At 42.8% G+C, this 23,668-nt stretch overlaps 1 protein-coding gene across 1 annotated transcript; it reads left to right on the top strand.

The window, feature by feature from the left end:
* The first annotated feature begins 2,892 nt into the window (after positions 1-2,892).
* Positions 2,893-22,909, top strand: LOC148010115 (pentatricopeptide repeat-containing protein At2g34400-like). The gene is made up of 8 exons (XM_087672877.1): positions 2,893-3,549; positions 3,710-3,764; positions 12,267-12,847; positions 12,977-13,090; positions 13,251-13,305; positions 21,821-22,401; positions 22,531-22,644; positions 22,805-22,909. Exons 1-8 carry the CDS (start codon positions 2,893-2,895, stop codon positions 22,907-22,909), a joined length of 2,262 nt encoding a protein of 753 aa, XP_087529003.1.
* The last annotated feature ends 759 nt before the right edge of the window (positions 22,910-23,668 follow it).

Raw genomic sequence — 23,668 nt, 5'->3', positions numbered from 1 at the left:
TCCTATTAGGTTTAATGATTTTTCTCTTTTTCTCTCTCCTCTCTCTCTCTCTCATTTCTTTTTCTCTCTCCTCTCCCTCTCTCATTTCCCTTTCTCTCTTTCTCTCCCTCTCTCATTTCCTCTCCCTCCCTCACCTTGACCCTCTCTTTCTCTCTTTCCCTATTAGGTTTAATGATATTTCTCTATTTTTCTCTCTCCTCTCTCTCATTTTTTCTCTCTCCTCTCTCTCTCTCATTTACCTTTCTCTCTTTCTCTCCCTCTGTCATTTTCTCTCCCTCCCTCACCCTGAACCCTCTCTTTCTCTCATTTTTTCTCTCCTCACCCTCTTTCATTTCCCTTTCTCTCCTTCTCTTTCTCTCTCATTTCCTCTCTCTCCGTCACCCTGACCCTCTCTTTCTCTCTTTCCCTATTAGGTTTATGATTTTTCTCTCTCCTCTCTCTCTCATTTCTTTTTCTCTCTCCTCTCCCCCTCTCATTTACCTTTCTCTCTTTCTCTCCCTCTCTCATTTTCTCTCCCTCCCTCACCCTGAACCCTCTCTTTCTCTCATTTTTTCTCTCCTCACCCTCTTTCATTTCCCTTTCTCTCCTTCTCTTTCTCTCTCATTTCCTCTCTCTCCGTCACCCTGACCCTCTCTTTCTCTCTTTCCCTATTAGGTTTATGATTTTTCTCTCTCCTCTCTCTCTCATTTCTTTTTCTCTCTCCTCTCCCCCTCTCATTTTCCTTTCTCTCTTTCTCTCCCTCTCTCATTTCCTCTCCCTCCCTCACCCTGACCCTCTCTTTCTCTCTTTCCCTATTAGGTTTAATGATTTTTCTCTTTTTCTCTCTCCTCTCTCTCTCTCTCTCATTTTTTCTCTCTCCTCTACCTCTCTCATTTACCTTTCTCTCTTTCTCTCCCTCTCTCATTTTCTCTCCCGCTCTCACCCTGACCCTCTCTTTCTCTCTTTCTCTATTAGATTTAATGATTTTTTTCTCTTTTTCTCTCTCCTCTTCCTCTCTCATTTTTTTCTCTCTCCTCTCCCTCTCTCATTTCCCTCTCTATCTTCCTCTCCCTCTCTCATTTCCTCTCCCTCCCTCACCCTGACCCTCTCTTTCCCCATTAGGTTTAATGATTTTTCTCTCTTTTTCTCTCTCCTCTCCCTCTCTCATTTTTCTTTTCTCTCTTCCTCTCCCTCTCTTATTTCCTCTCCCTCCCTCGCCCTTACCCTCACCCACACCCTCTCTTTCTCTATTTTCCTATTATGTTTAACATCTTCTCTCTTTTTCTCTCTCCTCTCATTCTCTCTTTTTTCTCTCTCTCCTCTCCCTCCCTCATTTCCTTTTGCACTCTTCCTCTCCTTCTCTCATTTCTTCTCCCTCCCTCTCCCTCCCCCTTCTTTCTCTCTCCCTCCCTCTCCCTCTCCCTCTCCCTCCCTCTTCCTTTCCCATTTCCTCCCCCTCTCCCTCTCCCTCTCTTTCTCTCTCTCTCCCTCTCATTTCCTCTCCCTCCCTCTCCCTCCCCCTCTCTTTCTCTCTCCCTCCCTCTTCCTTTCCCATTTCCTCCCCCTCTCCCTCTCTTTCTCTCTCTCTCCCCCCTCTCCCTCTCTCACTTCCTCCCCCTCCCTCTCCCATTTTCTCCCTCTCCCTCTCTCAATATACATGTGGCTTGATCCAAGATATTCTGAAGCTTGACTTCAGACGATTCTTTATATATGTACTGGATGTGAAGTGATAACAAATGGTGTGCATTGCACAATTAGACATCATCCAAGTGGTTTTGTAATCATTGACTCTACAAAATTTCACCAAAACAAGAATAAATAAAAAAGAGAGAGAATACACTCTCCCTCCCTTTCGTTCTCTCATTTCATCCCCCTCCTTTTTCCATTTCCTCCCTCTCCCTCTCCCTCTCTTTCACTCTCTCTCCCTCCCCCTCTCTCTCTCATTTCCTTCCTCTCCCTCTCTTTCTCTCTCTCTCTCCCTCCCTCCCCCTCCCTCTCCCATTTCCTCTCTCTCCCTCTCCCTCTCTTTCTCTCTCATTTCCTCTCCCTCTCTCAATATATATACATAAATTATATAAAAAAAGTAAAAGAGAGAGAGAATGCACTCTCCCTCCCTCTCCCTCTCTCATTTCCTCCCCCTCTCTTTCTCTTTCTCTCCCTCCCTCTCCCTCTCTTTCTCTTTCTCTCCCCCTCTCTTTATCTTTCTCTCCCTCCCTCTCCCTCTCCCTCTCTTTCTCTCTCATTTCCTCTCCCTCTCTCAATATACACAAATTAAACCCTAAACAAGTAAAAGAGAGAGAGAATGGACTCATCGTAAAGATTTGGCGAGGGTTTGGTGGCTCCTCTTTGCGCTGCGGCTCCTCCTCTCCTTTGCGAACGGCGTTGTCGTATTGCTGCGCATTCGAGGTGTGAAAACCACCCAGAAGTTGTGTGTGTGATTTGATACTTTGTACATACTTAGTCGTTATGTTTGCTCTTTCATTCTATGCGAAAAATATAGTGAAGAGGGTTTGGAGCAAGAGGAATTAATCAACAATGCTCTGGTTGACATGTATGCTAAATGTGACATGCTTGTAGAAGAACAAGGATTTTTTGATAGATTGGTAACTCGAGATGCAATCTCATGGGCTACACTTATTTCAAGATATGCCGATTATGGGCTTTGTGAGGAAGTACTAAACTATTTCCAAGAGATGCAAATCGAAGTACATTGGTGGTCTGTATGCCAAATGCGGTTTGCTTGTAGAAATCCAGGAAGAGTTTGGAAATCTGATGTTCCGGGATGTGGTCTCATGGCCCTCAGTAATTGCTAGGTACTAAGCTGAAGGGCTTTATGAAGAAGCATTGAGTCACTTTCAAGAGATGCAGTTGGAAGGTATGTGTCCAGATGCACTCTCGTGGAATGTCATAATCATGGGTTATGTTGAGCAAGGAGAGTGTGATAAAGTGTGCAAACTTGTTTCCAAAATGCAAGAACAGGGCCACTTACCTGACAGCACAATTCTTGTCTCAATGTTGAAAGCTTGCGGTGATGCAGTAGCTTTGGAAATTGGGCAGAAGATACATGCTCAAGTTCTCAAGGCTGCACCCAGCAACATTGAAGTTGATCTGGCTGCAGGTCTTATTGACATGTATGGTAAATGTGGAAGCATGGTTGATGCTCAGAGTGTGTTTGATGGGATGTCTAAACAGGACTTGGTAATGTGGAATGCACTGATTACTGGTTATGCTCACCCAGGTGAGAGTGAAGCTGTCTTCCTTATGTTAGAGAGAATGAGGGAAGACAATATTCAACCGGATGGAGTTACATCTCTTAATATACTTACTGTGTGCAGTCATATGGGTCTTGTGGACCAAGGTCAGAAATATTTTGAGCTGATGAGTAGCCGGTATGGCATTGGTCCAAGTATTAAGCATCAGAATTGCTTAGTTGAGCTGCTTGGCCGTGCTAGCCAGCTAGACGAGGCTGTTGTATCAGCAGAAAATATGCCTTCTAAACCTGATGACGTGGTGTGGAGCACTGTGTTGGGTGCATGTCAAAAGTGGGGTGATATAGGGATCGGAAAACAGGTATTTGGTCCACTGTTGTATATAGGTGAGACAGTTTGAAAAGGTCTTGACAGAGGGCACAAAAGATCTGGAAGGTAACAAAAGGAGTTTTGAGATGCGTAAACAGATGCCTGTGCAACAGCTTTACTTTTTCTCTTGTATGTTGTGAATAAAATTGCAGAGGGATGCATTGTTTGTTCAAGATTATCCTCACCATTTGCTGGTATACACATCTGGTAGCAAACCTGGGAAACCTCAATTGGGAGTGGCTGGGCCGCTTTTCTAAAAAAAGAGGAACCTAAAGGAAAGCAAAAGAAAGGATAAAAAAGGATGGAAAAAAAGGTAGGATCCACTATGGAAGAAGGGAACGACGCGAATTCAACGGAGAGAGATGGATTTGTTTCTGAGTAGACGAAGGGGAGTCGATTGATTCAACGGCAGTCGCTTGACTAATAGAGATCAGTAGAATCCTGCTATTTGGGGGGGGAATACTCAATGCTGCAACTGAGAGAAAACGGAAAAAGCAGGACAGAAGAGCTCAGAATGAAGATGAAGACAAGACTGTTGTGGTGACATCTAGTAAAGGGTGGAGGAATCCACAGTTTTGACGGACTGTAATGACAAATTGAAGCTGCTAAAGTACGAGAGGAGATCAAAAACGTCACTCAGTTGTGAGTGATGAAAAAGCTACAAATGAAGAAAAAAGCTAAGTATGAACTTCTGAGCATAAAAAGCGCCTTACCACCAGACATTGACCTCTTTCATTGGTAAGAAGCGCAGCAAGGCTCCCAAAATTCAGAAGAAGAAACGAATAGCAAAAGCCATCAGCTCTGTGGAATAGAGGTTGCTCCATGCCATAACTGCCACCTTAGGTGCTTAACAGCAAAACCTGCTTTTCGTCAGTGATTCGTTTCCCTAACGGCTGAACAGAGAGGATTTATTTTTGTGACCATCAAAGGATGAACTCAGATCTAGAGCAATAGAGGCTATCATACATGAGATAATAAACAGCTCCGTATCCACCAGATAGGTGCCGAAGAGAAGCTTCTCAAGGAGAGAACTATTGTAGGAAGTGTAGTTCTCAGAACAGTAACTTATTAAAGCAGAACGAAGACAACCTTTATTTTGTCATTTCTCAAGAAGATTCGATGGTAATGCATCTAACCTCGAGCATTCTTCTGCGAAAATATTCCTGCAGCTTAGGCCAAGAGTATATTATGCTTCTTGGACATGAAAATCAAAAGTTCCTTTAAGGGTATAAAGAAAGACCTTACAAAGTGGAGTCACGAAAGACAGTTTCAGGCCCAATTCTTATACCAGCCCTTTCTTTAGGCCTAAGTATCAAGAACCATGGTGTGGGGAAAGGCTGGTATGAAGGTGTGAACTTTACTATTGCTGTTCTGCTTGTTATTCTTGTTATAGCCTTCTTGTTACAGCCATCAGTGGCTACAAGCAGTCTCTCCAATTCAGGGCTTTAAGTGAGATATCTAGGTTCAAATTATCAGAGGCGAATGAACGAAAGTAGTGTCTATCTTTGATGTGATAGTGGTGATATTGTTCATCTCAACAATTGGAATCAAGTTTCCTTTGGGTTTATTGTTAAGTCTGTGGATCCATAGATCCATCCTTTGGCTGATGCTGCTGAAAGGACAATGCTGAAATTTCTGTCTGTAGTTGATAACCAGATTTATACTAAAGGTTCCTATGTTGAAGGATGAATTCTATGCTCAGCTGAAAACTTGTTTTTGATCTTATCATTGCTGCATAGATGAGGTCTCAATGAAAATTTGATGGATCTATTATTGTACACAGATTCTTTCATCTTTGCATCTTTGATGATCTTCTATTCAGAAATTTATCAAGGTCTTCTGAAGACGCGATTTTGCTTTCACAAACCCTTCGACATCTTTGGTGAACCCGACGTGAAAGCGTCGCAGAAATTTCATGATGGGAGATACTTCAGCCTCTTCTACAATTCCAGCTGCGTCTACTTCAGCTCCATCAATGACTGCTGTGTCAAGTACTTCAACAGAGGATCTAAAGCAGATTTTGCAGAATATGTCCATGTATATGCAGCTCCAAAATCAGCAGACACAATTGTATATGCAGCAACAGCAACAATTGCATCAACAGCAGTTGTCTCAGCAAAGGCAACTCTATTCGGAGCAGGAGAATGCAAACAGCGCGACTAAGGCTATTGAAGCAGTTGAGAATGAGAAGAATCTATTTGACGGCCCTAATGTTTCAGCATATTTGAAGACATATGAGATCAAGATGGGGTTTTTTGGAGTTCCAGCCGGACTTATGAGTAAGTATTTCCTTCGTCTTGTCACACCCGCTTTGAGGGAAAAAGTGACTGATATTTTTATTCAAAATACACATTGGCAAGATTTTAAGAAGGCCTTGAAAGAAGAATATTTCCTTGAGGACTTTGGGATGGCTACTCGGCAGTCATTCCGAGAGTGGGTCTACATGCCAAACAAAGGTCTAGCTGCTTCAGAGTTGATTCGAGAATTTGAGGAGAGGTATAGTCAGCTTGATGCCATTGAACAAAGAGCATTGGATGTTGAAAAAGTTGAGCTTTTCTTGCAAGCTGCAGATCCTGCTCTTCAAGAAGAATTGGGTGAGCTTCTTGAGGATCGCACGAAGCCTATGGGTCTTAAAACGGATTGGCAGGATGCTCAGGATGCAGTCTCGACTTTGACCAAGAGGAGGATATGGAAGACTCGCCTACAGAATGGTTCCATGACACCTACACCATCATCAGCTCCTATGCTTGCTTCTATCCCTGTTATTTCTTCTCCTCCTCAGCCAGTTTCTTGGCCTATGCCAGTGCCTACTGTTTCCACTCCACCTATTCCTCCTGTTCCACGACCGATGCCTACACTTTCTGCTCCAAAACCATCCGCTCCATCGGTGCCTACTTCTCTTGATGACATAATCAAAGGCATAACAGATTTGACACTGGAGTTAGCCAAAGCGGAGTTGGTGGGAAAGTTGAAAGAGCAGTTTGCTTCGACTGCGCCTACTACTTCTTCTAGTGCTCCTACTGCACCTAGGAGTGCTCCTAGTGCACCTAGGAGAGATCGAAGATGTATTTGGTGCGATAATACGGACCATCAGCATTGCAGGGATTGTGAATCTTTTCAGGATGCAAGGAGGAAGAATTTGGTATATTGGCTGCAAGATGGTAAGATTTGGTTGACTGAGACAAGAGCTCCACTTGCTACCAACTTTGGTAAAGGTGGAATGAAGAAGTTAGTGGATGACATGGCTGCACGTACTTCTTATGTGACAGCTAGAGGTGATGCTTCTGCATATGGAGTCCAGATTGAGAAGGGATCAGAGACTCAGTCAGCACTATGGACTTATGCTATGGAGACTGCAAACAAGGGGAAAATTCAGCAAACTGTTTTGACTAGTGCAGGCTCTAGCATAAGATCAGAGACAGGTTGGGATTCGCCTGTTGACAGGTACTCTATTTATGCTTATTTGGCTAAGTCTCAGGGAGCAGATGCACTTGTTGAGGAGAAGCGTAAGAGGGATGAAGAAAATCCAAGTGCAGCTAAGATGACTAGAGGGGGTGAGTTTGTTACTCCACCTACTGCAGGACCGTCTTCAAGACCAGGGCCAGATCGACATATGGAAGATGCTCAAAAGAGAGAAAAGAGGCAAGAGCCTAGAGAGAGAAAGCAGCCAGGGTTTAGATTGATGTTCGATATTGAGACATCTTTGGACATGAAGAAAATCTTTAATGATAAGATACTTGGCAGTGAGGTGACTTTCACTATTTCTGAGATTTTGGACATCTCGAAAAGAGAGTTTCAAGATCAGTTTCAGGAGGTCCTAAAGAGGAAAAGACATGCATTGTCTACCACTGATACACAGGGAGTTTTGATTGGGGAGTTGGATGAGAATGAGGATGAGATTATGGTTGAAAATGCTTCTGTTTTTCCGCAGGTAGAGAAGAGGGTTCAGCCTATGCATTATGCTGAAATTGATGAGCCTGTCTTGATACTGCGTAGTCACTTTTCGCGGAGCCATTGGGCTAGGGCAACTACAGAGACGATGGTAAAGATTGGAGAGAAACAGGTGCCTTATGTTGCATTGGTGGATCATGGTTCAGAGATTAATCTCATAGTTCGTGGAGTTTATGAGAGTAACAGATGGCCTATGGATGTAGAGCATGGGTGGCGTATGAGAGCCGGCAATAACACTGCAGGTGATTTGTATACTGCCTGTCCTAGTGTCAGGGTTTCTATTGGTGATGTAGAGGAGGATTTTCATTTCTTTATGCAGGATTCATGCTCTTATCCCATAATTCTTGGTTGGCCATTCATCACAGAGATGTGCATGGAAACAAAGGTAATGGATGATGGATCTACTTATGCACGGATTCGCAGTAAAGATTGCATGAGAGCAATTCAGTTTATGACTTTGTGTGTGAACCATGTTAGAAACAGGGATACTCTCAGAGATGCACCTTTGCCTACTGTGAGGGATTCGGGTTTTCATTAGGTACCGCCGTTTCGCGAGACGACGGTGATACAGAGTAAAGGAGATTGGAGTTCTCGCCTCCTGGCAGCAGTGTTTTCTCCTCCGGTTTTGTTGGGATTTCAGCAAACAGTTCAATGAGCTATCAGAAGACTTCTAGGTTGCCTAGAGCTGCCAGGCAGTATATATGCAGGAAGGAGAAAAATTTGAAACATGCAGGAATTTTGGAGGATGATGAGCACATAGATGGGATATATGACAGTGTGATTTGTGCAGATACGATGACAGAGATGGGAGATATGCTGAAAACTGATATGCAGAATTGTCACAGTAATGTATTAGTGCAGTCCCTGGACATGTTTCATGAAATTGCAGATTTTGTGTCACAGATTGAGTCAGAGGCTGAGGTAACTCAACAAAGAGTGTTGAGTGCTGAAGAAATTCAGCAAACAGAGTTTCCAGCTGGTTATGATCAGCTTTCAGAGACACAGAGGGCTGAAAACTTTCAGCCAACAGAGTTTACTGCTGAAATATTTAAGCATTCAGAGTTTAGGGCTGTTCCTATGCAGTCCATAGAGCAGAGGGCTGAGGATATTCAGCCATTGAAGTGCAGAATTGCTGATTTACAGCAAGATGTGAGTAATGCAGAAGAGCATAATGAAGCCAGGGTTGACACGAAATACAAAACTGTGGATAAGAAGGTGAAGCCAGTTGCTGTACCGCTTCCACCTGACAGTGATCAGCAAAAAGAGAGGGCTGCTAAACAGCCAATTTTGAGGAATCCGGACCATATTGGTCATAAATTTTCAGCAGAGACTCTTGCTGAATTGAAAATTGGAAATGGTGATTTCTTGCTACCCATAGAGAAGCAATGCTTTCAGGAGATGCTTGAGTGACATGGAAGGGGATTTGCTTTTTTCTCGCATGAGATTGGATGTGTGAATCCTGATATTGTTACTCCTATGGTCATTTTTACTATTTCTCATATTCCATGGAATCTCCGACCTATTCCAGTGCCTAAGGCACACCTGCCAAAGCTGATTGATTTATTGAATGAGAAAATCAGGATGGGAATTCTTGAGCCTTCATCTGCACCATACTCAAACAGGTGGTTTACGGTTCCAAAGAAGAATGGTACTCTCCGATTTATTCAGGACATGCAGCCAGTGAACAGAGTTACTATCAGGAATGTTGGTATAGGTCGAGTTGTGGATGAGTTTGCAGAGGCATTTGATGGACATGCCATCTATTCTTTAGGTGATTTGTATTCAAGATATGATCAGTTTCAGCTGGCTTTGGAAAGCAGGGACATAACCACCATGAGAACTCCTATTGGGCTTGTCAGGATGTGTACCTTGCCTCAAGGTGCCACTAATTTTGTTGCGCATATGATGAATGCCATGCATAAGGTCCTTCGTGATTACATACCTCAGCTTCCCATGCCTTTCTTGGATGATGTGCCCATTAAGGGATGTGCAGAAGAAGAGAAGAATGAGAGTCTAAATGAGTAGGGATGCAGATCCTTTGTGGCTGATCATATTTCAGCATGTGAGAAGATTTTGGCAAAGTTAGAAGAAGTGAACTTGACACTTTCAGGGCAAAAATCTATTTTTGGAGTGAATGAGGTTATCATTGTTGGACATATGTGTGGATATTATGGCAGGAAACCCTCATCTGATAAGGTGAATGCTATAGGCAAGATTGCGGAGTATTGTTCTACCACTTCAGAGATACGGAGATTCATTGGAGCTTGTGTGTTTTATATGATTTGGATACCTCATTTTGCACACATAGCTGATTGTTTGTATCAGCTGCTTCGAAAGGGGCAGAAATTCTATTGGGATGAGAGCCACACTAGAGCCATGCGAAAATTGAAGAAGTTATTGCAGAATGCTCCTACTCTCAAGAAAGCGGATTATAATTGTGGAAGGCCTATTGTATTGACAGTTGACACTAGTCCAATTGGCATAGGTTGGGCTGTGGGTCAAGATGATGCAGATGGAAATAGGTATGCTATTCGGTTTGGGGCGAAAGTCCTAAACGAGAGACAGAGGAGATATCCACAAATCAAGAGGGAGCTACTGGGGATTGTTACGGCTCTCAAATGTGACAAGGAGTACTTTATTGGAGCTTCAGTTGTGGTAGAGACAGATTGCCTGCCATTGATTGGTATGATTATGAGTTGCTCTACTCCGAATATAGCCATGTTGAGATGGATTGCATACATCAAGTCATTAAATCTGGAATTTAAACACATAGCAGGGAAGGATAATCCAGTGGTAGATATGTTGTCTAGAGCCAGATATGATGATGAGGAGACTCTACTTGTAGAAGAGGATGATGCAGAAATTTCAGCCACTATGGTTGATCATGTTTGTCATGTCTATGATATTGTGGCTTTTATAGAAGAACTCTATGTTGGAGATTGGTTGCAGATTGGTAGGTACCTTAGCACACTAAGCAAAAGAAATGAATGGACAGATGAAGAGTTCAAGAAGATCAGAAGGAAAGCCTATGGTTATTTTCTCAAGGATGGATTTCTTTGGAAGCATCCGAAGAAAAGAGGCGGATTACCTTTGCGGGTTGTTTGCGATAGAGAGACACAGTTACAGGTGATGAGGGAGTTTCATGAGAGTCCTTGGGCTGGTCATAGAGGAGTGTGGGCTACTTATGAGAAAATCAAGGAGAAATATTGGTGGAAAGGCATGTATAGAGATGTTTCTCACTTTATTGAGACTTGCAGAGACTGCCAGATGTATTCCGTAGTGCGTCATCGAGATGAGCTTCATCCAACCTATCCGCTATGCATTCATTATAAGTGGGTAGTTGATTTGGTTACCATGCCTATGGGTCTATGGTAGAGGAGATACATTGTTTTAGCGAGAGAGGATCTTACCAATCATGTTGAGGGCAGATCTTTGAGAACGAAGACCACTAGTGCAGTGTGTAAGTTCTTATTGGAAGAAATTTTCTGCAGGTATGGTTGTGTGGGTAAGATCACTGCGGATCGTGGTGAATTGGATGCAGATGAAGCTAGGGAGTTTTTCTCTCAACTAGGAATCAAGTTGGCTCTAACTACAGCATATAATCCAGAGGGAAATGGGAAGAGTGAAAGAGGGCATCCGCCGATAGTGAAAGCATTAGCCAAAGCATGCAGAGCATGGATTGGAGAATGGCCGAGACTTCTACCATTTGCTTTATGGGCTGATCGTACGACTCACAGTGTTACCACAGGATATATGCCTGCAGAGTTGATGTATGGTCAGAAACCTATTATGCCGACTGAGACTTGTGCTTTGACTTGGTCTTTTTTATGTTGGCAGGAGGATTTGACGAGAGAAGAGCTCTTAGCTCTTCAAATTCGACAGTTGGAGAGGAGACCAGAGGATATTTAGTTAGCTATTGACAGATTGAAGGTTGCTAGACTAAGAAATAAGGAAGGTTTGACAGCAGGCATCGCTTGCGGCCTAGAGCAATAGAAGAGGGAGATTGGGTATTGGTCTTTGATAGCAGCCTTGAAAATCAACATACTACACTTCGGAAGATGGTGAAAAGATGGTTTGGGCCGTACATAGTCAGACATATCTTTGATAATGCAACATATGAGCTGACAGAATTGGATGGGACAGTGCTTACAGTGCCTATTGCTGGAAAAAGAATCAAGATTTTCAAGAAAAGAGATGATGAAGATTATGCATTGGAAGAATTTGCAAGAGAACAACAAGAAGAAACTCCGATAGAAGAGACAGATGATATGACAGATAATCTTGTTGATATACCGAAAATGCATAATGAAGAGGTTGATCTGTTTGTGGAACTTGATGATAATGATCATGGGTAGTTGGCCCATCCGGAGGATGCGCAGGATTAGAGGGGGTGGATGTCGTATTGCTGCGCATTCGAGCTGTGAAAACCACCCAAAAGTTGTGTGTGTGATCTGATACTTTGTACATACTTAGTCGTTATGTTTGCTCTTTCATTCTATGCGGAAAATATAGTGAAGAGGGTTTGGAGCAAGAGGAATTAATCAACAATGCTCTGAATGACATGTATGCTAAATGTGACATGCTTGTAGAAGAACAGGGAGTTTTTGATAGATTGGTAACTCGAGATGCAATCTCATGGGCTACACTTATTTCAAGATATGCCAATTATGGGCTTTGTGAGGAAGTACTAAACTATTTCCAAGAGATGCAAGTCGAAGTACATTGGTGGTCTGTATGCCAAATGCGGTTTGCTTGTAGAAATCCAGGAAGAGTTTGGAAATCTGCTGTTCCGGGATGTGGTCTCATCGCCCTTAGTAATTGCTAGGTACCAAGCTGAAGGGCTTTATGAAGAAGCATTGAGTCACTTTCAAGAGATGCAGTTGGAAGGTGTGTGTCCAGATGCAGTCTCATGGAATGTCATAATCATGGGCTATGCTGAGCAAGGAGAGTGTGATAAAGTGTGCAAACTTGTTTTCAAAATGCAAGAACAGGGCCACTTACCTGACAGCACAATTCTTGTCTCAATGTTGAAAGCTTGCGGTCATGCAGCAGCTTTGGAAATTGGGCAGAAGATACATGCTCAAGTTCTCAAGGCTGCACCCAGCAACATTGAAGTTGATCTGGCTGCAGGTCTTATTGACATGTATGGTAAATGTGGAAGCATGGTTGAGGCTCAGAGTGTGTTTGATGGGATGTCTAAACAGGACTTGGTAATGTGGAATGCACTGATTACTGGTTATGCTCACCTAGGTGAGAGTGAAGTTGTCTTCCTTATGTTAGAGAGAATGAGGGAAGACAATATTCAACCGGATGGAGTTACATCTCTTAATATGCTTACTGTGTGCAGTCATATGGGTCTTGTGGACCAGGGTCAGAAATATTTTGAGCTGATGAGTAACCGGTATGGCATTGGTCCAAGTATAAAGCATCAGAATTGCTTAGTTGATCTGCTTGGCCGTGCTGGCTAGCTAGACGAGGCTGTTGTATCATCAGAAAATATGCCTTCTAAACCTGATGACGTGGTGTGGAGCACTGTGTTGGGTGCATGTCAAAAGTGGGGTGATGTAGGGATCGGAAAACAGGTATTTGGTCCACTGCTGTATATAGGTGAGACAGTTTGAAAAGGTCTTGACAGAGGGCACAAAAGATCTGGAAGGTAACAACAGGAGTTTTGAGATGCATAAACAGATGCCTGTGCAACAGCTTTACTTTTTCTCTTGTATGTTGTGAATAAAATTGCAGAGGGATGCATTGTTTGTTCAAGATTATCCTCACCATTTGCTGGTATACACATCTGGTAGCAAACCTGGGAAACCTCAATTGGGAGTGGCTGGGCCGCTTTTCTAAAAAAAGAGGAACCTAAAGGAAAGCAAAAGAAAGGATCGAAAACGATGGAAAAAAAGGCAGGATCAACTGTGGAAGAAGGGAACGACGCGAATTCAACAGAGAGAGATGGATTTGTTTCTGAGTAGACGAAGGGAAGTCGATTGATTCAGCAGTTGTCGCTTGACTAATAGAGATCAGTAGAATCCAGCTATTTGGGGGGGAAGACTCAATGTTGCAAAACTGAGAGGAAACGGAAAAAGCAGGACAGAAGAGCTCGGAATGAAGATGAAGACAAGACTGTTGTGGTGACATCTAGCAAAGGGTGGAGGAATCCGCAGTTTTGACGGACTGTAATGAAAAACTGACGCTGCTAAAGTACGAGAGGAGATAAAAAACGTCACTCAGTTGTGAGTGATGAAAAAGCTACGAATAAAGAAAAAAGCTAAGTATGAACTTCTAAGCATAAAAAGCTCCTTACCGCCGGACATTGACCTCTTTCACTGGTAAGAAGCGCAGCAAGGCTCCTAAAATTCGAAAGAAGAAACGAATAGGAAAAGCCATCAGCTCTGTGAAATAGAGGTTGCTCCGTGCCATAACTGCCACCTTAGGTGCTTAACAGCAAAACCTGCTTTTCGTCAGTGATTTGTTTCCCTAACCGCTGAACAGAGAGGATTTATTTTTGTGACCATCAAAGGATGAACTCAGATCTAGAGTAATAGAGGCTATCATACATGAGATAGTAAATAGCTCCGTATCCACTAGACAGGTGCGGAAGAGAAGCTTCTCAAGGAGAGAACTATTGTAGGAAGTCTAGTTCTCAGAACAGTAACTTATTAAAGCAGAACGAAGACAACCTTTATTTTGTCATTTCTCAAGAAGATTCGATGGTAATGCATCTAACCTCGAGCATTCTTCTGCGAAAATATTCCTGCAGCTTAGGCCAAGAGTATATTCTACTTCTTGGACATGAAAATCAGAAGTTCCTTTAAGGGTACAAAGAAAGACCTTATAAAGTGGAGTCACGAAAGACAGTTTCAGGCCCAATTCTTATACCAGCCCTTTCTTTAGGCCTAAGTATCAAGAACCATGGTGTGGGGAAAGGCTGGTATGAAGGTGTGAGCTTTACTGTTGCTGTTCTGCTTGTTATTCTTGTTACAGCCTTCTTGTTACAACCATCAATGGCTACAAGCAGTCTCTCCAATTCAGGGCTTTAAGTGAGATATCCAGGTTCAAATTATCAGAGGCGAATGAATGAAAGTAGTGTCTATCTTTGATGTGATAGTGGTGATATTGTTCATCTCAACAATTGGAATCAAGTTTCCTTTGGGTTTATTGTTAAGTCTGTGGATCCATAGATCCATCCTTTGGCTGATGCTGCTGAAAGGACAATGCTGAAATTTGTGTTTGTAGTTGATAACCAGATTTATACTAAAGGTTCCTATGTTGAAGGATGAATTCTATGCTCAGCTGAAAACTTGTTTTTGATCTTATCATTGCTGCATAGATGAGGTCTCAATGAAAATTTGACGGATCTATTATTATACACAGATTCTTTCATCTTTGCATCTTTGCTGATCTTCTATCCAGAAATTTATCAAGGTCTTCTGAAGATGCGATTTTGCTTTCACAAACCCTTTGACATCTTTGGTGAACCCAACATGAAAGCGTCACAGAAATTTCATGATGGGAGATACTTTAGCCTCTATTTCAGCCACTTCTACAATTCCAGCTGCGTCTACTTCAGCTCCATCAATGACTGCTGCGTCAAGTACTTCAACAGAGGATCTAAAGCAGATTTTGCAGAATATGTCCATGTATATGCAGCTCCAAAATCAGCAGACACAATTGTATATGCAGCAACAGCAACAATTGCATCAACAGCAGTTGTCTCAGCAAAGGCAACTCTATTCGGAGCAAGAGAATGCAAACAGCGCGACTAAGGCTATTGAAGCAGTTGAGAATGAGAAGAAGCTATTTGACGGCCGTAATGTTTCAGCATATTTGAAGACATATGAGATCAAGATGGGGTTTTTTCGAGTTCCAGCTGGACTTATGAGTAAGTACTTCATTCGTCTTGTCACAGCCGCTTTGAGGGAAAAAGTGACTGATCTTTTTATTCAAAATACACATTGGCAAGATTTTAAGAAGGCCTTGAAAGAAGAATATTTCCTTGAGGACTTTGGTATGGCTACTCGGCAGTCATTCCGAGAGTGGGTCTACATGCCAAACAAAGGTCTAGCTGCTTCAGAGTTGATTCGAGAATTTGAGGAGAGGTATAGTCAGCTTGATGCCATTGAACAAAGAGCATTGGATGTTGAAAAAGTTGAGCTTTTCTTGCAAGCTGCAGATCCTGCTCTTCAAGAAGAATTGGGTGAGCTTCTTGAGGATCGCGCGAAGCCTATGGGTCTTAAAACGGATTGGCAGGATGCTCAGGATGCAGTCTCGACTTTGACCAAGAGGAGGATATGGAAGACTCGCCTACAGAATGGTTCCATGACACCTACACCATCATCAGCTCCTATGCCTACTTCTATCCCTGTTATTTCTTCTCCTCTTCAGCCAGTTTCTTGGCCTATGCTAGTGCCTACTGTTTCCACTCCACCTATTCCTCTTGTTCCACGATCGATGCTTACATATTCTGCTCCAAAACCATCTGCTCCATCGGTGCCTACTTCTCTTGATGACATAATCAAAGGCATAATAGATTTGACACTAGAGTCAGTCAAAGCGGAGTTGGTGGGAAAGTTGAAAGAGCACTTTGCTTCGACTGCGCCTACTACTTCTTCTAGTGCTCCTACTACACCTAGGAGTGCTCCTAGTGCACCTAGGAGAGATTGGAGATGTATTTGGTGCGATAGTACGGACCATCAGCATTGCAGGGATTGTGAATCTTTTCAAGATGCAAGGAGGAAGAATTTGGTATATTGGGGGCAAGATGGTAAGATTTGGTTGACTGAGACAAGAGCTCCACTTGCTACTAACTTTGGTAAAGGTGGAATGAAGAAGTTAGTGGATGACATGGCTGTGCGTACTTCTTATCTGACAGCTAGAGGTGATGCTTCTGCATATGGAGTCCAGATTGAGAAGGAATCAGAGACTCAGTCAGCACTATGGACTTATGCTATGGAGACTGTAAACAAGGGGAAAATTCAACAAACTGTTTTGACTAGTGCAGGCTCTAGCATAAGATTAGAGACAGGTTGGGATTCGCCTGTTGACAGGTACTCTATTTATGCTTATTTAGCTAAGTCTCAGGGAGCAGATGCACTTGTTGAGGAGAAGCGTAAGAGGGATGAAGAAAATCCAAGTGCAGCTAAGAAGACTAGAGGGGGTGAGTTTGTTACTCCACCTACTACAGGACCGTCTTCAAGACCAGGGCCAGATCGACATATGGAAGATGCTCAAAAGAGAGAAAAGAGGCAAGAGCCTAGAGAGAGAAAGCAGCCAGGGTTTAGATTGATGCCCGATATTGAGACATCTATGGACATGAAGAAAATCTTTAATAATAAGATACTTGGCAGTGAGGTGACTTTCACTATTTCTGAGATTTTGGGCATCTCGAAAAGAGAGTTTCAGGATCAGTTTTAGGAGGTCCTAAAGAGGAAAAGACATGCATTGTCTACCACTGATACACAGGGAGTTTTGATTGGGGAGTTGGATGAGGATGAGGATGAGGTTATGGTTGAAAATGCTTCTGTTCTTCCGTAGGTAGAGAAGAGGGTTCAACCTATGCATTATGCTGAAATTGATGAGCATGTCTTGATACCGCGTAGTCACTTTTCGCGGAGCCATTGGGCTAGGGCAACTACAGAGACGATGGTAAAGATTTGAGAGAAACAGGTGCCTTATGTTGCATTGGTGGATCATGGTTCAGAGATTAATCTCATAGTTCGTGGAGTTTATGAGAGTAACAGATGGCCTATGGATGTAGAGCATGGGTGGCGTATGAGAGCCGGCAATAACACTGCAGGCGATTTGTATCCTGTCTATCCTAGTGTCAGGGTTTCTATTGGTGATGTAGAGGAGGATTTTCATTTCTTTGTGCAGGATTCATGCTCTTATCCCATAATTCTTGGTCAGCCATTCATCACAGAGATGCGCATGGAAACAAAGGTAATGGATGATGGATCTGCTTATGCACGGATTCGTAGTAAAGATGGCATGAGAGCAGTTCAGTTTATGACTGTGTGTGTGAACCATGTTAGAAACAGGGATACTCTCAGAGATGCACCTTTGCCCACTGTGAGGGATTCGGGTTTTTATTAGGTACCGCTGTTTCGCGAGACGACGGTGGTACAGAGCAAAGGAGATTGGAGTTCTCGCATCCTGGTAGCAGTGTTTTCTCCTCCGATTTTGTTGGGATCTCAGCAAACAGTTCAATGAGCTATCAAAAGACTTCTAGGTTGCCTAGAGCTGCCAGGCAGTATATATGAAGGAAGGAGAAAAATTTGAAACATGCAGGAATTTTGGAGGATGATGAGCACATAGATGGGATGTATGACAGTGTGATTTGTGCAGATACGATGACAGAGATGGGAGATATGCTAAAAACTGATATGCTGAATTATCACAGTAATGTATTAGTGCAGTCCCTGGACATGTTTCATGAAATTGCAGATTTTGTGTCACAGATTGAGTCAGAGGCTGAGGCAACTCAGCAGAGAGTGTTGAGTGCCGAAGAAATTCAGCAAACAGAGTTTCCAGCTAGTTATGATCAGCTTTCAGAGACACAGAGGGCTGAAAACTTTCAGCCAACAGAGTTTACTGCTGAAATATTTAAGCATTCAGAGTTTAGGGCTGTTCCTATGCAGTCCATAGAGCAGAGGGCTGAGGATATTTAGCCATTGAAGTGCAGAATTGCTGATTTACAGTAAGATGTGAGTAATGCAGAAGAGCATAATGAAGCCAGGGTTGACACGAAATACAAAACTGTGGATAAGAAGGTGAAGCCGGTTGCTGTACCGCTTCCACCTGACAGTGATCAGGAAATAGAGAGGGCTGCTAAACAGCCAATTTTGAGGAATCCGGAGCATATTGGTCATAAATTTTCAGCAGAGACTCTTGCTGAATTGAAAATTGGAAATGGTGATTTCTTGCTACCCATAGAGAAGCAATGCTTTCAGGAGATGCTTGAGCGACATGGAAGGGGATTTGTTTTTTTCTCGCATGAGATTGGATGTGTGAATCCTGATATTGTTGCTCCTATGGTCATTTTTACTATTCCTCATATTCCATGGAATCTCCGACCTATTCCAGTGCCTAAGGCACACCTGCCAAAGCTGATTGATTTATTGAATGAGAAAATCAGGATGGGAATTCTTGAGCCTTCATCTGCACCATACTTAAACAGGTGGTTTACGGTTCCAAAGAAGAATGGTACTCTCCGATTTATTCAGGACATGCAGCCAGTGAACAGAGTTACTATCAGGAATGTTGGTATAGGTCGAGTTGTGGATGAGTTTGCAGAGGCATTTGCTGGACATGCCATCTATTCTTTAGGTGATTCGTATTCAGGATATGATCAGTTTCAGCTGGCTTTGGAAAGCAGGGACATAACCACCATGAGAACTCCTATTGGGCTTGTCAGGATGTGTACCTTGCCTCAAGGTGCCACTAATTTTGTTGCGCATATGATGAATGCCATGCATAAGGTCCTTCGTGATTACATACCTCAGCTTCCCATGCCTTTCTTGGATGATGTGCCCATTAAGGGATGTGCAGAAGAAGAGAAGAATGAGAGTCTAAATGAGTAGGGATGCAGATCCTTTGTGGCTGATCATATTTCAGCATGTGAGAAGATTTTGGCAAAGTTAGAAGAAGTGAACTTGACACTTTCAGGGCAAAAATCTATTTTTGGAGTGAATGAGGTTATCATTGTTGGACATATGTGTGGATATTATGGCAGGAAACCCTCATCTGATAAGGTGAATGCTATAGGCAAGATTGCGGAGTATTGTTCTACCACTTCAGAGATACGGAGATTCATTGGAGCTTGTGTGTTTTATATGATTTGGATACCTCATTTTGCACACATAGCTGATTGTTTGTATCAGCTGCTTCGAAAGGGGCAGAAATTCTATTGGGATGAGAGCCACACTAGAGCCATGCGAAAATTGAAGAAGTTATTGCAGAATGCTCCTACTCTCAAGAAAGCGGATTATAATTGTGGAAGGCCTATTGTATTGACAGTTGACACTAGTCCAATTGGCATAGGTTGGGCTGTGGGTCAAGATGATGCAGATGGAAATAGGTATGCTATTCGGTTTGGGGCGAAAGTCCTAAACGAGAGACAGAGGAGATATCCACAAATCAAGAGGGAGCTACTGGGGATTGTTACGGCTCTCAAATGTGACAAGGAGTACTTTATTGGAGCTTCAGTTGTGGTAGAGACAGATTGCCTGCCATTGATTGGTATGATTATGAGTTGCTCTACTCCGAATATAGCCATGTTGAGATGGATTGCATACATCAAGTCATTAAATCTGGAATTTAAACACATAGCAGGGAAGGATAATCCAGTGGTAGATATGTTGTCTAGAGCCAGATATGATGATGAGGAGACTCTACTTGTAGAAGAGGATGATGCAGAAATTTCAGCCACTATGGTTGATCATGTTTGTCATGTCTATGATATTGTGGCTTTTATAGAAGAACTCTATGTTGGAGATTGGTTGCAGATTGGTAGGTACCTTAGCACACTAAGCAAAAGAAATGAATGGACAGATGAAGAGTTCAAGAAGATCAGAAGGAAAGCCTATGGTTATTTTCTCAAGGATGGATTTCTTTGGAAGCATCCGAAGAAAAGAGGCGGATTACCTTTGCGGGTTGTTTGCGATAGAGAGACACAGTTACAGGTGATGAGGGAGTTTCATGAGAGTCCTTGGGCTGGTCATAGAGGAGTGTGGGCTACTTATGAGAAAATCAAGGAGAAATATTGGTGGAAAGGCATGTATAGAGATGTTTCTCACTTTATTGAGACTTGCAGAGACTGCCAGATGTATTCCGTAGTGCGTCATCGAGATGAGCTTCATCCAACCTATCCGCTATGCATTCATTATAAGTGGGTAGTTGATTTGGTTACCATGCCTATGGGTCTATGGTAGAGGAGATACATTGTTTTAGCGAGAGAGGATCTTACCAATCATGTTGAGGGCAGATCTTTGAGAACGAAGACCACTAGTGCAGTGTGTAAGTTCTTATTGGAAGAAATTTTCTGCAGGTATGGTTGTGTGGGTAAGATCACTGCGGATCGTGGTGAATTGGATGCAGATGAAGCTAGGGAGTTTTTCTCTCAACTAGGAATCAAGTTGGCTCTAACTACAGCATATAATCCAGAGGGAAATGGGAAGAGTGAAAGAGGGCATCCGCCGATAGTGAAAGCATTAGCCAAAGCATGCAGAGCATGGATTGGAGAATGGCCGAGACTTCTACCATTTGCTTTATGGGCTGATCGTACGACTCACAGTGTTACCACAGGATATATGCCTGCAGAGTTGATGTATGGTCAGAAACCTATTATGCCGACTGAGACTTGTGCTTTGACTTGGTCTTTTTTATGTTGGCAGGAGGATTTGACGAGAGAAGAGCTCTTAGCTCTTCAAATTCGACAGTTGGAGAGGAGACCAGAGGATATTTAGTTAGCTATTGACAGATTGAAGGTTGCTAGACTAAGAAATAAGGAAGGTTTGACAGCAGGCATCGCTTGCGGCCTAGAGCAATAGAAGAGGGAGATTGGGTATTGGTCTTTGATAGCAGCCTTGAAAATCAACATACTACACTTCGGAAGATGGTGAAAAGATGGTTTGGGCCGTACATAGTCAGACATATCTTTGATAATGCAACATATGAGCTGACAGAATTGGATGGGACAGTGCTTACAGTGCCTATTGCTGGAAAAAGAATCAAGATTTTCAAGAAAAGAGATGATGAAGATTATGCATTGGAAGAATTTGCAAGAGAACAACAAGAAGAAACTCCGATAGAAGAGACAGATGATATGACAGATAATCTTGTTGATATACCGAAAATGCATAATGAAGAGGTTGATCTGTTTGTGGAACTTGATGATAATGATCATGGGTAGTTGGCCCATCCGGAGGATGCGCAGGATTAGAGGGGGTGGATGTCGTATTGCTGCGCATTCGAGCTGTGAAAACCACCCAAAAGTTGTGTGTGTGATCTGATACTTTGTACATACTTAGTCGTTATGTTTGCTCTTTCATTCTATGCGGAAAATATAGTGAAGAGGGTTTGGAGCAAGAGGAATTAATCAACAATGCTCTGAATGACATGTATGCTAAATGTGACATGCTTGTAGAAGAACAGGGAGTTTTTGATAGATTGGTAACTCGAGATGCAATCTCATGGGCTACACTTATTTCAAGATATGCCAATTATGGGCTTTGTGAGGAAGTACTAAACTATTTCCAAGAGATGCAAGTCGAAGTACATTGGTGGTCTGTATGCCAAATGCGGTTTGCTTGTAGAAATCCAGGAAGAGTTTGGAAATCTGCTGTTCCGGGATGTGGTCTCATCGCCCTTAGTAATTGCTAGGTACCAAGCTGAAGGGCTTTATGAAGAAGCATTGAGTCACTTTCAAGAGATGCAGTTGGAAGGTGTGTGTCCAGATGCAGTCTCATGGAATGTCATAATCATGGGCTATGCTGAGCAAGGAGAGTGTGATAAAGTGTGCAAACTTGTTTTCAAAATGCAAGAACAGGGCCACTTACCTGACAGCACAATTCTTGTCTCAATGTTGAAAGCTTGCGGTCATGCAGCAGCTTTGGAAATTGGGCAGAAGATACATGCTCAAGTTCTCAAGGCTGCACCCAGCAACATTGAAGTTGATCTGGCTGCAGGTCTTATTGACATGTATGGTAAATGTGGAAGCATGGTTGAGGCTCAGAGTGTGTTTGATGGGATGTCTAAACAGGACTTGGTAATGTGGAATGCACTGATTACTGGTTATGCTCACCTAGGTGAGAGTGAAGTTGTCTTCCTTATGTTAGAGAGAATGAGGGAAGACAATATTCAACCGGATGGAGTTACATCTCTTAATATGCTTACTGTGTGCAGTCATATGGGTCTTGTGGACCAGGGTCAGAAATATTTTGAGCTGATGAGTAACCGGTATGGCATTGGTCCAAGTATAAAGCATCAGAATTGCTTAGTTGATCTGCTTGGCCGTGCTGGCTAGCTAGACGAGGCTGTTGTATCATCAGAAAATATGCCTTCTAAACCTGATGACGTGGTGTGGAGCACTGTGTTGGGTGCATGTCAAAAGTGGGGTGATGTAGGGATCGGAAAACAGGTATTTGGTCCACTGCTGTATATAGGTGAGACAGTTTGAAAAGGTCTTGACAGAGGGCACAAAAGATCTGGAAGGTAACAACAGGAGTTTTGAGATGCATAAACAGATGCCTGTGCAACAGCTTTACTTTTTCTCTTGTATGTTGTGAATAAAATTGCAGAGGGATGCATTGTTTGTTCAAGATTATCCTCACCATTTGCTGGTATACACATCTGGTAGCAAACCTGGGAAACCTCAATTGGGAGTGGCTGGGCCGCTTTTCTAAAAAAAGAGGAACCTAAAGGAAAGCAAAAGAAAGGATCGAAAACGATGGAAAAAAAGGCAGGATCAACTGTGGAAGAAGGGAACGACGCGAATTCAACAGAGAGAGATGGATTTGTTTCTGAGTAGACGAAGGGAAGTCGATTGATTCAGCAGTTGTCGCTTCACTAATAGAGATCAGTAGAATCCAGCTATTTGGGGGGGAAGACTCAATGTTGCAAAACTGAGAGGAAACGGAAAAAGCAGGACAGAAGAGCTCGGAATGAAGATGAAGACAAGACTGTTGTGGTGACATCTAGCAAAGGGTGGAGGAATCCGCAGTTTTGACGGACTGTAATGAAAAACTGACGCTGCTAAAGTACGAGAGGAGATAAAAAACGTCACTCAGTTGTGAGTGATGAAAAAGCTACGAATAAAGAAAAAAGCTAAGTATGAACTTCTAAGCATAAAAAGCTCCTTACCGCCGGACATTGACCTCTTTCACTGGTAAGAAGCGCAGCAAGGCTCCTAAAATTCGAAAGAAGAAACGAATAGGAAAAGCCATCAGCTCTGTGAAATAGAGGTTGCTCCGTGCCATAACTGCCACCTTAGGTGCTTAACAGCAAAACCTGCTTTTCGTCAGTGATTTGTTTCCCTAACCGCTGAACAGAGAGGATTTATTTTTGTGACCATCAAAGGATGAACTCAGATCTAGAGTAATAGAGGCTATCATACATGAGATAGTAAATAGCTCCGTATCCACTAGACAGGTGCGGAAGAGAAG

The sequence above is a fragment of the Lygodium microphyllum genome, chromosome 30, assembly GCF_053477565.2.
Source record: "Lygodium microphyllum isolate KBCC chromosome 30, Lygodium_microphyllum_v1.1.10, whole genome shotgun sequence".
In the NCBI taxonomy this organism is placed as follows: domain Eukaryota; kingdom Viridiplantae; phylum Streptophyta; class Polypodiopsida; order Schizaeales; family Lygodiaceae; genus Lygodium; species Lygodium microphyllum.
Note: the sequence above shows the minus strand (reverse complement) of the source record. Positions and strands in the feature narration are given on the sequence as shown.